This window comes from Gopherus flavomarginatus, chromosome 4 (genome assembly GCF_025201925.1).
Source record: "Gopherus flavomarginatus isolate rGopFla2 chromosome 4, rGopFla2.mat.asm, whole genome shotgun sequence".
Classification (NCBI taxonomy): Eukaryota; Metazoa; Chordata; order Testudines; family Testudinidae; genus Gopherus; species Gopherus flavomarginatus.
The window spans coordinates 186632828-186645496 of record NC_066620.1 but is presented as its reverse complement, the minus strand read 5'-3'; the positions used below and the strand labels follow the sequence as shown (position 1 = coordinate 186645496).

At 42.7% G+C, this 12669-nt stretch overlaps 1 protein-coding gene across 1 annotated transcript in view; it reads left to right on the top strand.

Moving 5' to 3' along the window:
• The window catches only part of ADAM17 (ADAM metallopeptidase domain 17), a 55993-nt gene extending 45427 nt beyond the window's left edge, over positions 1 to 10566 (top strand). Inside the window, exons 13-19 of the mRNA XM_050950733.1 lie at positions 155 to 258; positions 1029 to 1163; positions 2700 to 2830; positions 4495 to 4573; positions 5881 to 5969; positions 7044 to 7100; positions 9453 to 10566. Coding sequence (XP_050806690.1) covers positions 155 to 258; positions 1029 to 1163; positions 2700 to 2830; positions 4495 to 4573; positions 5881 to 5969; positions 7044 to 7100; positions 9453 to 9803 — 946 coding nt within the window. The 3' untranslated portion in view covers positions 9804 to 10566. The remainder of the gene's footprint in view (positions 1 to 154; positions 259 to 1028; positions 1164 to 2699; positions 2831 to 4494; positions 4574 to 5880; positions 5970 to 7043; positions 7101 to 9452) is intronic.
• The last annotated feature ends 2103 nt before the right edge of the window (positions 10567 to 12669 follow it).

Here is a 12669-nt window from a genome sequence, read left to right as displayed (position 1 = left end):
CACTTCAGAAAATGAGGGACAAATATATCTGATAGGCAGAGCTCTAAGAGGAGAAGTATACGTGCTTCCATGGGTTTGTCATGCTCTTAATGTTAGCACTTATTTATTTATTGAGTAGCCTAATATTCCACCTCTCCTTCCACTCTTCTCACAGTGATCGGAACAGCCCCTGTTGTAAAGGTTGCCAGTTTGAAAGCGCTCAGAAGAAATGCCAGGAAGCCATAAATGCTACTTGTAAAGGAGAGTCCTATTGCACTGGTATGCCATTGTTACATTTCCCTTACATGTGCAACTGAATGCTGCAAGCTCTGGGCCCCTGTTTTACTAGCTTTTGCTGCCTTTTATGCAACTAGTATGTTTACTTTTAGAGTTCAGTTAAGCACCAAGAAACTCTGTCCTACAAACTAGTTGTTTAGTTGTCCAAGAATTGTTCTGCTCTCTGCACCTGCGGGGGACCTGGGAAATGGCGTTCTTGCCTTTTAAATTAAAAAAAAGAGAGAGAGAGAGAAAAAATCGCCATTGCGAGGCATAAAGTGTGCTCCTGAATCTTGCTATGGCAGGATGACTTTGCTTTAACCTCTACTTCCCCACCAGCGGCTCACTTCCCTTTTCTGCCTCCTCCAGCATCTGATAGCAACTCTGCTTGAAGATGAAGAATCAGCCCAGACAGTCGCCTTTCCTGATTGAAGGCTGGCTAATCCTGAGAGGGCTGCCTACCGTTTTGTGCATTTTATCTAATTAGGAATTGACGCAGTATCTGAATGCTGTGAGCCAGTTTTTTCATTTCCCCTCCCCATGTGGTCCCCTTCCTTCTAGACATCTGCCAGATGTACTGCTGCTCCTCAGAGTGCTTGCAGCAGCCCACTAAGGGTGACTAGAGTCTCGCTCCAAGAATGGGCTATTGGGAGTCACTGTATAATGAGCATCTGTGGCTCAGTTTCCTCTTCAGCACAGGGAGAATGATCTGTGCCTTTACCAACCCCATGTGTACTAATGCAGCCATCCCTTCTAAATACCTGTGTCTGTAGGGAACAGCAGTGATTGCCCGCCCCCTGGGAATGCGCCGGATGACACGGTCTGCGTGGATTTGGGCAAGTGCAAAGATGGAGAATGTGTTCCATTCTGCATGAGGGAGAAGAGGCTGCAATCGTGTGCCTGTAACGGTGAGCAAGACAGGATTGCCAGCTTTCCTGAGCAACGTGTCTTGTTAAGGCCCTGATGAGCACAGCTAATCTGTAACCTAGATGAGAGTCATGCTGTCAGTGGATGGGTCCTTGGACCCCAGATCAGGATTTCAGACAAACAAACACACCTCAAAAAGTCAGAGGCTGAAGTTTGTCTTTCGGCCCTTACTTTGTTTCCTGTTTGAGGAGGCGCTGAGGAAGCTACTCTGACATCTGGGCTGGAGCCATCAAAGCATCAGACAGGGTTATAGATGAAGCTGATACGCTGGGGCTCTCTGGGCAGTAGAGATGTCTACACTTCCCCTTGGCCCCAGCAAGGCAGGCTGGGGAAGGAATGTCTAACAGATAGCTGGGAGGCAGAGGGCTGTGGCAGCTACACCAGTTGCCTACACAGAAAGAGCACTTGAGAAGAGTAACTAAGGGTATGTCTACACTGCAGTAAATGACCCTGTGGCCCAGCTGTGGCTGGCCCAGGTCAGCTGATATGGGCGTGGTTGCAGGGCTATAAAACTGCAGTATTGATAATCAGGCTAGGGCTGGAGTCTGGGGTCAGAGATCCTGTGAGGGAGGTGGGGGTCTCAGATCCTGGGCTCCAGCCCAAGACTGGACGTCTACACTGCTATTTTTAACCTGCACCCTGAACCTCACGAGCCCGAGTCAGCTGACCTGGACTCTGAGAATTGATGCTGTGGGCTTTTATTGCAGTGTAGACCTACCCATTGATACATTAAAGGTCTTCAATGTGATGTAGCAGTTGGAAACAGAAGGAAAGGCAGCACCATGTGACCAGCCAGCTCTTCCCAGCCCATCAGCAACTGCCACATGTGCCACTGTTTTAGACATAGGGGCTAGTGACAGGAGGAAGGGGAAGGGAGTGTTTGGAGGATGTGAAGGGCAAGTTTGGGCTAATGGAAAGAATTCCCTCATGCATGTCTCTCTTATAGACTCTTAGAAATACACCCCCCCACACACACACACACTTTCCTCTCCCCCTTTCCAGGCTCTCTACAATCCAGGGGCAAAGATCAAAGAATCACTAGCTCAGATCCCTGCACCTCTTCCCTCATTGTTCAGGCTGTGGCTGCTCTTCCTATCTCCAGATGCCTGCTCAGAAGTTTGACAAGGCCAGTAGGAAGCTTTTAAAATGTCATTTGCACACAAATGTGAACCAGGGCTCAGATGCCTCTGAAACCCTTCATCTGCCCTTGACATCTGACGGCTGCAGTAATTTAACTTCCAGAGCTGAACAGAAAATGCCTTGAGCTTCCTGTGTCTCCCCCACTGCTGCATGGAGCATCTTGCCAAGCTTCAGGCTCTCTATATTCTGAGCAGCTCAAGAAGCTTCTTTGTGTGACTAGAGACTACACAGTCCTCCATTCCACACACCGTCTGCTGGGAAGGGGCATGGTCAGCAAGAGGACCAGGAAGCAATCCCCTCCGTGCTCAGAAACTCTTGGTTATGGATTGAAAATAACCACAAGAGTTGGGAAAAATAGTTCACTGCTTTTATTTTAGAAACGGACAATTCCTGCAAGGTTTGCTGCCGGGACGAGCATGGCAAGTGCAGTCCGTACGTTGATGCTGACCAGCAGTTCCTGTACTTACGGAAAGGAAAGCCCTGCACTGTGGGATTCTGTGACATGAATGTGAGTGTTCCTGGGAGCCAGATGCCCCAAGCATTCTCTTTATGTAAGAATAGACTTTCTAGCTAAAACACCGGGAACCTTTCCCCTTCATGTAACCTGTTTCCTCTTGCTTGTTCATACAGTAGAGTAGCCCTAGACCTGATCTCCTGAACAGCCTTTCTGCCACTGAAATGAAATCTCATTTTTCAGGGCAGTGGAGGGAGAAATCCTTTGTACAGGGCACTGTGCATCTCCATAAATGCCCTTCTTACTCATACCTGATTGAGTTTCTCTTGTGCACTGCCCTGATGTAACAGTGCTGCTGACAGCCTAGCACTACCAGAAGCCAGCCCTGGTCTTTCCCTAAGCATTGCATGTTGTGGGGTTGTTTCTGCAGTTGTTGCACAAACTCCAGTGACATCAGTGAAAGCAATCCCTGTGCAAGGAGTTTCTGTGTTTTTGGACCCTGCCATATAGATGATGGAGTTTTGATTTATTTATTTATTTTGAATTCCAAGGCCATTTTAATGACCCTGGTATTTCAAGAGCAGAGCTTCTTTATCAGTGGAGCTGATGGGATAAGATTCGCCATGTGTGCGGTTTGAATAGAAAGAAAATAAATGACTGTGAGTGAGCTCTGTTGTTTGTAGAGGGGATCAGGGTTGGTAATGTAGAAAAGCTATGAAAAGCAAAGGAGTAACGGTCAGGAGTAATATACAACACTTGAAGGGGCCCCATGGAATCCCATTTAAAGTTGTGAAGCAGTGGTTGAAAAAGTTAGTCATTGGACTTCTGGAGTGCTCTTGTTTCAAAATCTTGAAAAACAAATGAACTATTTTTTGCTTAAGCTCCTGATCTGGAAAGATGCCGAGTGCCCCCATTTCCCGAGGGCTTTAGGAGTGCTGGCTGCTCAGCATCAGGTCCCAGCTTTCTTTTTTTAAAATAGTTTCACAAACATGCCTGGCTTTTCCTCAGAAGACAACAACATGAGTATTTCATTCCCCTGTAAGGATGGCAATGGCTTGATGCTTCAGGGGACGGGATTGATAAACAGATGAGCAAATGATGAAAATCTCTCCATTTGTCACCACCATTTGCTCTCCCAAGTCAGCCTGAGACCTAACCTGCTGCTGAAGAGTGACAGCTCCCTACACATATGTAGTAGGTGGTTTGGGAGAGGAAATGGGTCGAGATGCATATGATGCACGGCTCTGAGTAGAATAATATTTAGTATTTATACCAAATTCAAGGAGTAATGTTTTCAAAGGAGACTTAGGTGCCCAAGCTCGTTAGTTCCATTGACTTTCAGTGAGAATTAGGCTGTCTAGTGCCAAAGTCACTTTTGAGAATTTAACCCTAGGCCTCCTAAGCGTTGTACAGGCACTAACTAACCTCAGTCAAATACTGCTCTGCTTTAATGGATTGAAGTTACAATTAGATTCTAAGAGCTGTTTTTAGACAAGCAAATCAAAACGGAGACTTTCCTCAGATCAGTCACTGCAGCTAGTCAGAAATGGACTTTGGCCATTGAAAAATGGTATAAATACATGTTCATAAACTATGCAAAATACATTTTGACTGTGTAGTTACATTTCGTATTACGTCCTTTTCATGCCCTGTGACCAGGATGGTTAAGGCGTAAGTAATATAAGATCATTCTTTGAAATAAATGTTTACTTTTGCAGGGCAAATGTGAGAAGCAAGTGCAGGATGTGATTGAACGATTTTGGGATTTCATCGATCAGCTTAGCATCAATACTTTTGGTAAGTTAAGTAATCCAACTATGTGTTGTTGTTTTTTTTGTTTTGTTTTTTAATTTTTTAAGGTACCTACATTCCCAACTACTACCCTGAAGGCACTGTGAAAAGAATCAGAGTGGCGGATGACTATTCTTGCTGTGTGTGGGCCAGGTGGCTTGACCTCCCACAAATCACTGTTCATATCTTGGAAGGTGGGGCTGGGTAGGAGTTGTCTTCCTAATGTAACTTTTAGTGCATCATGTTAGAACTGAAAATATCAATGTCCCCTTCTAAATCTTTAAAGCTACAGTGAGTTTTCTTGCATTTCCTGCTCCATTATTATTATTTGCAAGCATTTAAGGAGGATGATTCTGCTCCAAGAAGCCTTCAATTTAAAGACAAAGCAGTAGACAGAGATCAGAGGAAAAGGAGTAACAATAGGTGATTTATATACCAGTTACCTAGACTTGTTTATAGGCAGCACAGTTAAATGGATCTTTAAAGAAGAATTTCAAGGTAGACGGGGTGGGGAATTTTCAGTTAATAAATACCACAGTATAAAGTAACGCACTGCAAGGTGGTTGGTTATACTGAATCCACACACTCCTCAAGTGGTTGGATGTATGTTGTCACTAATCTTGCACCTTAGAACACAAAGCATGGAGATATGTCCTGGTATAACAGCTCTCCTCACTATGTTGTAACCATATCAGAAGATATCAGTTACATGATTCTGTAATGGTAGGGTAACAGACAGTGTAAGTTCAAGGTAAATGCTACATTATCTGCAGGGTAATTATATGGCTTTCAGTCTTCTGGACTAAAGTCTTATAAGATCTAAGAACTGCAGTTTTCCAGGTGATTAATATTAAAACTACTTAGTAACTTCAAACAGAAGTATTGTGTGTCTCTTGATATTTGGAAGTAAGCATAGTAGTAGAGTAGGCATGTGTTTTTGTTATTTGCACCATGAGATCAGAGTTGTGAGTTGGCATGTGAGGGGCTTGCAGTAATGGAAGATATGCCTTGGAGAACTAAGTGCACCCAGCCTGCTAATGTGAAATATTGAGAGACATCTAGTACTAAAGAGTTAAAGGAGGCAGAGAAAAGGATTTGTGACTTCAAGCGTCTTTGAGGTTTAACTTGCTGAACAGATATTTTATATGGTCCCAGTCCTGCAGCCCTTATGCATCTGAGCAATCCTATGACTTTAGTAGGGTTACTCACAGGACTCAAGATGGCAGAATCAGGACCTATATTTATGTACATAAACAGGGTTTGTATGTTGTCTTTGGCATATAACTAATTGGTTTGGACTTGATTGTTTACAGGGAAATTCCTTGCAGACAATATAGTGGGCTCCGTACTTGTGTTTTCCTTGCTATTTTGGATTCCTCTCAGTATTCTTGTCCATTTTGTGGTGAGTAAACCTACTTTAAGGTGACTGACCAGTTTGATCATATTGTAGGTGGAACTTATTCATACATGTAATGGCAAAGATCCAGGGGGTAAGTTTTTAGGAGATAGCCCATAAAGGTAAAACTGTTACTATTTGGGACCTATCATCATTCCTTAAGCAGGTTAAACTCTCACTAACTTCCGCAGAGCCCTTCATAATGAACCCTAATGTTACCAAAACGCTGAACTACTTCCTGTTAACATTAGAAGATTGCATCAGTGGAGAAATGTTAATTTGAGGTTTTTTATTTTGGCTAGCCAGTGCTACTTAGAATTACATAATAGATGATGATCATCTTCACTGTGAGTGCTGGCACTGTGCTTGGAGTCATAGGCTCTGTCCTCAGCAGAGAAGCTGAAGTTGCCTGCTGTAGAAAATGGAATAATTTAACCCTGAGTCTGTTAGATCACATCAGGCATGGCAAAGTCTCACCTCAGTTGCCAAAACAACTGTTTCCTAAGAACCCCTCTGCTTACATTAGAGAGCAGAACCGCCGAAAGTCAGCCCACTTGGCCTGTCAGGAGGGAATTAATTAAAGAACCCCCAGAAACTGGCATTTGCACTCATTGTGAGGATGCGGCAATGAATACTGTATAATTCTACATTTTGCTGCAAACCTTTCTAGTATTTCATATACATTTAAAGGTTTTAACTGACCACTCAAGAAACCAACAAAAATCAGTTGCTTAAACAGAACTGGGAACTTGGTTGTTTTGGGGATATTATTATTATTTCTTTTGCTGTGGTGCCTAGGAGCCTTACTCATGGATACTTTGGCACAGTCTCTCCAGATGGGAGGTTCTCTAATAAGGGTGGTTTTTGTACAGGAGTCACTGCATGTGTAATTGCAAAGAAGCCTCTCTCTCTCTCTACTAGCTTTTCTCTTCCCTGCTGAGGTAATCTTGGCTATCTATCCAAGGGGAATCAGCTGGCTGCAGTTTGAGACTGGGAGTGCAATGGGCAGTGAGGGGATAAGAATGTGCTTTCATCTGGTCAGCAAACAATATAGGACTGACTGGTTTGTTTTCTTTATAGGACAAGAAATTGGATAAACAGTATGAAGAGAACACAAAATCTCTATTTTGTCCCAGTGTAAGTTTGCTGCTTTCAAGGAACAGTAATTGTTTTAACTGTATGTTAGCAGAGAGCTAGCTTTGAAATGTAATGTTTATTAGAAAAAATGATCTTGAAAGACATTTGTGGAGTAATCCTCAAAGAACGCCATGATGTCTTCTGCACAGAAACTCTGCCAGAGGAAACAGAAATTGGGTGTTTTATGGTTTTTTTCTTCTAGAAGGAATGTTAGTTTTGCTTAAATGAAATATTGTGGCTTTTGCTTTTTGCATCTGTGAGTGGTGACGTCTTTATCTCACTGAAGGTGCACTTGCTCCTGAGCACTAGCCATGGCATATTATGCAGGGAGCTGCTTTGTTCTGCAAAGCTGTGTGTCTTGTGACAAGTGTCTGCATTCAAGTTCCTGTCTGGGTGTGTGCTCAGCAAGTTTCAACCACTGACCTCTTGTCCCTGGGCCAAGTGATGCAAATAAAACGGAGTTTCCAGAGGCGGAAGTATTAATCTGATGACTTCAGCAGTAGCAGAAAAGTCTCTGCCTAGTGAATTAGTTATTCCTTGCAAAGTGGCCTTTTAGTAACAGACTATCCTTTTAGCAGCTGGATGTTCCAGCTGAAACTGTAGATTCTCATACTGTGATCCTTGGGCTGCTTCCAGCTGGTCACTTGAACTTCTGTCACAGGGCTGAAGGATCTGTCACTTTTCAGGCAGTGACACTTCCTGCTAGTTCATACTCTGGTGACGCAGGCCATATAACTACCCATATAATTGTAGCCCATTCCAAGACCCTCTCATTTTTATTTCAGTGTAAGCACAGTGTCCAGTGCTTTGAGCGCGTGTACAATCTTCATTAATAAAATGAACAGACCACCTGATCTGTTAACATTAGAACCCTCCCAGATGCAACAAAAACCCCTCTCCACCATTCATTTAACCTGCAGAACAGGCCATGAGGAACGATCCTGGGGGTCAATAAATGTGAGATCTTGTAAACCTGTGGGGGAAGCATATGCCAGAATCAAGGACTCCTTACTGAGAAATCCCTGCCTCCAGCCCCCCTCATAAGTAAACCAAGCTGCTATTAGCTTGAGCATCTCAACTGCCAAAGTATATAGTGAAAGCGGCAGGTCTCAGACAACATGGCACGAATCATCTCATCTTTATACCTTAACCTCTATCTGGAAACATTTTGGAAGCTGGTACAATGGCACAGCAGAGATGTAATGTGCCCCCTGCAAGAAACACTGCTTAACGTGCAATATGTCCTGCACCAGCTGCTGTTAGAGTGGTCTTAGATTGAAGCCCCAGTAGTACACATTGTGACCTTGTACTCTCAAGATGGCAAGGGCACGATCTTTTGTCTAAACAAAAGTAAATCAAAAGCACTCCTGGCAGCATGGGCAGTGCGTAGGGTATTGGACTGGGACTCAGATATCTGGGTTCTCTTTCTAACTTTACCGCTGATCTGCAGTGTGAGCTTGGGCAAATCTCTTCACCTCTCTGTGCCTCCTCCTCCTTTATTAACCATTGGAACAGTTTACCAGGGGTTGTGGTGGAGTCTGTGTAACTGGAAATCTTTAAATTAGGATTGCATATTTTTCTAAAAGATCTGCTGCTTTTCCTGCTACAGCTGTTGGACTTGAAGCAGGATTTAATTCAGGGAGGTCCTGTGGACTGTGTTACACGGAGGTCAATCTAGATAATCATAATGGTTCCTTCTGGCCTTCAAAATCTATAAATCTATAGCCATAGCTGCTCCTGGACACACCAGAACAGTTCAGTTATAAAGATAACCCTCGAGATTGTAAACTTGACTAACAAAAGGTGGGGCCTGTCAGCTGAGGGCATTTGGCATCACTTCTGCCAGTCTTTGTAGTTGCATCAATTGGTGAAATAGAGGCATAAACTGCATATTGAGACACACCAGCTCACACTGCCTCCCTGAATCGCTTCACGTTGAACAGGAGTGGCAGCAGACTAGAACCTGCACAAACCACATGACACTCTAGCTGAAAGGGTGTTCAATGTTTAACTTAGCCAGTGCCAGCATGGAATAATTCGTAACTTACAAGAATGGTCAGCTGAATTAGAAAAAAGGCCAACTATTTGGGTTTAGACTTGACCAGTGTAAGGTAACAGAATGTGTTACCTTGAACTTTAAAGCTTCTCTTCCTTCAGGAAGGCTGCCCAAAGCCATCAGGTGACAACTTTTATTTATGAATTACTGTAACTTTCTCCTCCCCAAGTATCCAGACTCCAAAAGGAATGTGTGTTTTGTCTGCTCTCCCTGTGAAGGGACAATGAATAAGACTTGAATTCCAAATTAGAAAAAAATTCCCGCCCCCACCTGACTGAGCTGCTTGTGTCTTGCAGAATGTTGAGATGCTCAGTAGTATGGACTCAGCATCTGTTCGAATTGTCAAGCCATTTCCTACTGCACAGTCAACAAGCCGACACCAGCCACTGCAGCCCATCGCAGCAATGCCTGTAGTAGCTGCCGCACCAAAACTGGACCACCAAAGAATGGACACTATTCAGGAGGACCCAAGTACTGACTCTCATGTTGATGAAGATTGCTTTGAGAAGGACCCTTTCCCAAATAGCAGCTCAGCTGCTAAATCTTTTGAGGATCTTACAGACCATCCTGTCACTAGGAGCGAGAAAGCATCATCCTTTAAACTACAGCGCCAAAATCGAGTGGACAGCAAAGAAACCGAATGCTAGCATCTCGCTGCCTTCCAGCCTCATGACTGTGTGCAAAATAAATGTCCATATATTTGATCTAAAACCATTTTGTTTATATAAATTCAGATAGCGATCGATAGATATATTTTGTGAGGGGATGGGAGACTGGGGAAATAAGGAAGTGACCTACTGCAGATGTTGGTCATGTGTATGACTTTCCTTAGTTTATTAGACAATTACATCTTTTTAAAACAAAGAAAAACATCCAGACTAAAACTAGCTTGTTTTGAAGCTTTTGGATTTGGTTTTTCTAGTTTCTTAACCTTTACTATTTCCTTCAACCTGTGGTGTAAAGCGGAACATCCTGCTGGATATTAGGTTGTGTATATTAGCATTTTTATAATTCAGCTTTTTGTAGTTGGAACACAAAAAGACAAAATCATGGTTTTGGGTGTTTTTAAAAAAAACTGTAGTGAGTTTTCTGCATAGACTAGAGCATGTAGCAGTTTAGGTACTCTAAGCAGTATAAAATTATTTTGTTTGCAAACAAAGATCAGAGCAGTGAGATAGGTATAAATTGTATTTTAAACAGAGTCTGATAAATACAATGAACTGATACGTGTTCGGAGTTACTCTGGGTTTCAGTTCTTTATAAAATTGCTGAAAAATAGCTTTCATATAACTCTTCCCATTCTGAATGAAGCATTTCTTAAAAGAACACCCTATAATTACAGACCTCTGCCTGGGGAGGTGGGAGGAAAAGAATAGCTGCTTATGTTGAAAGGACACTCAGTTTAGGTTTTGACCTAATTAGTTTAGGTTTTGACCTTTTACAATGGTTGTTTCAGTCTGAAGTGATTTCTTTGATTCAACTTTTTTATATACATAACACTGTTGCCAAGAAATTTAAAAAAAAAAAAGCCACTTGTAGGACCCACATATAATTTGTTATGAGCTCTCGCTGTAGTAGCAGTTTGTTGGAAAAAATACTACTGGGTTGCACAGAGACTGATGAATAACAATGATTAATTTCAGCTCATTTCTTAATACTGATAAAAATCAAGGTTTGCCAAATCTGAAAGGACAATATTAACAAGGAAACCTTCTTAACGGTTTCCAAGAGGGTATTGTAGTAGTGTAATATAAAAAGCCTACAACTTAATGGAGTGGTGCCCCTTTAAGTTGATAAGCTTATTTCCAAAGGCAGAGATTTGAATAGTGTAATGTTTGCTATGAATGTTACATGAAAGTTATTTTCATCTATATTAACAGATGGACTGTCACAGTAGAATCATAGGGCAACTATTTACTGCTTGGGTCCTACAGAAAGATCTTAGCTCTTCATCTATCTTACCCCATAATCATGTCATAATGTAACTTTGATTTATATAAACTTTGTTTAAAATGGTTCTGCAGCTGTTTTAAATGTCCACTGGAAAGCAGATCTGTGTTCATCAGCCAGGAAAGCTTAACTATGGAAAACTTGTATTTTTAAAATTTGATGGCAGTTAACCAAGCCTGTGACAAAAGAATTGTGTGTTTCCAAGGATACTTGTTACACTAATACTTGAACTTGTGCCTTATGGTATTCATATCTAACTAATCATTATTTTAGTTACACTGGTTTTTGGATTTGGTATGTAGCCATAAAATTTGTTTGAGTTAAATTTAACTTTCCGTACAATGTAATAATAAAAGCTTTTTATAGGATGACTGTTTCATTGAAACTAAGACTTGCCACTTCTCACAGATAGGATTTTTACCTAAGACACTAGTGCTCCTTGGTCAAAATCTTTAGTAAGCGGCAAAATGTCTTGCTCCAAACTTGATATACGTTGCTCCATTCCTTCTACACAAAACCAGTGATGATTCTTATTTTTGAATATGTTTCTTATTACCTTCACTTGTGTGTGAAAAGTTCCATAACTTCTGCAACTAATGTATTTGTGCTTATAAATAACAGCAGCAGGACCGAATCCCTGTGCATGTGGAAACAATTTTTTTTTTTTTTTTTTTTTAATACTAATAGCAGTGATTAGTACAAGGCTTGTTCAGGCCTCTGATGTCTTCCAGATAGCAATCAGCTGCATTACCAACAAGCCCCTTATTACTCAAAGGGAACAATTATTGAGGTATCTGATCTGATAATGGAATGGATCTCTCAATTTTGCTATGCTTTTGGGGTTGTTGCTTGAATTCTAGACACACATAAGCAAATAGAATATTTTCACCCTAGACCAGTGGTTCTCAAACTAGGGCTGCTGCTTGTTCAGGGAAAGCTCCTGGCAGGCCGGGCAAGTTTGTTTACCGGCCGTGTCCACAGGTTCAGCCGATTGCAGCTCCCACTGGCCACGGTTCTCCACTCCAGGCCAATGGCTGCAGGAAGGGCGGCCAGCATGTCCCTCGGCCTGCGCTGTTGACTGGAGCAGCAAACTGCAGCCCGTGGGAGCCGCGATTGGTCAAGCCTGCGGACGCAGCAAGTAAACAAACTGGCCCGGCCTGCCAGGGGCTTTCCCTGAACAAGCAGCAGCCCTAGTTTGAGAACCACTGCCCTAGACTACACAAATTAAAGCAGCTCATTTCCAGTAAGGAACTAGCCAGTTTCAGTAAGGGTTCTTAAGTGGACATTTGGTTCTGTTTATCTAAACCCTCTCTGCCAGAGGTTCTCAAACTGTGGTCTGTGAACCACTAGTGGTCCGCGAGCTCCATTCAGGTGATCCATAGATAGTTTGCTCTAAGATGTGCTCCTGGTCAGCCGCACAAGAGAATGAAGGGCAACCCACATAATTAGTGGAGCCGCGCAGGTGTGGCTTCACTAATTAGGTGCCTGGACCCTGGAGAAGATGCACATGTAAGGTGAGGTGGTGGCCTTGGGGGGGAATAGGGGGGTAGGTGGGAGGGGCAG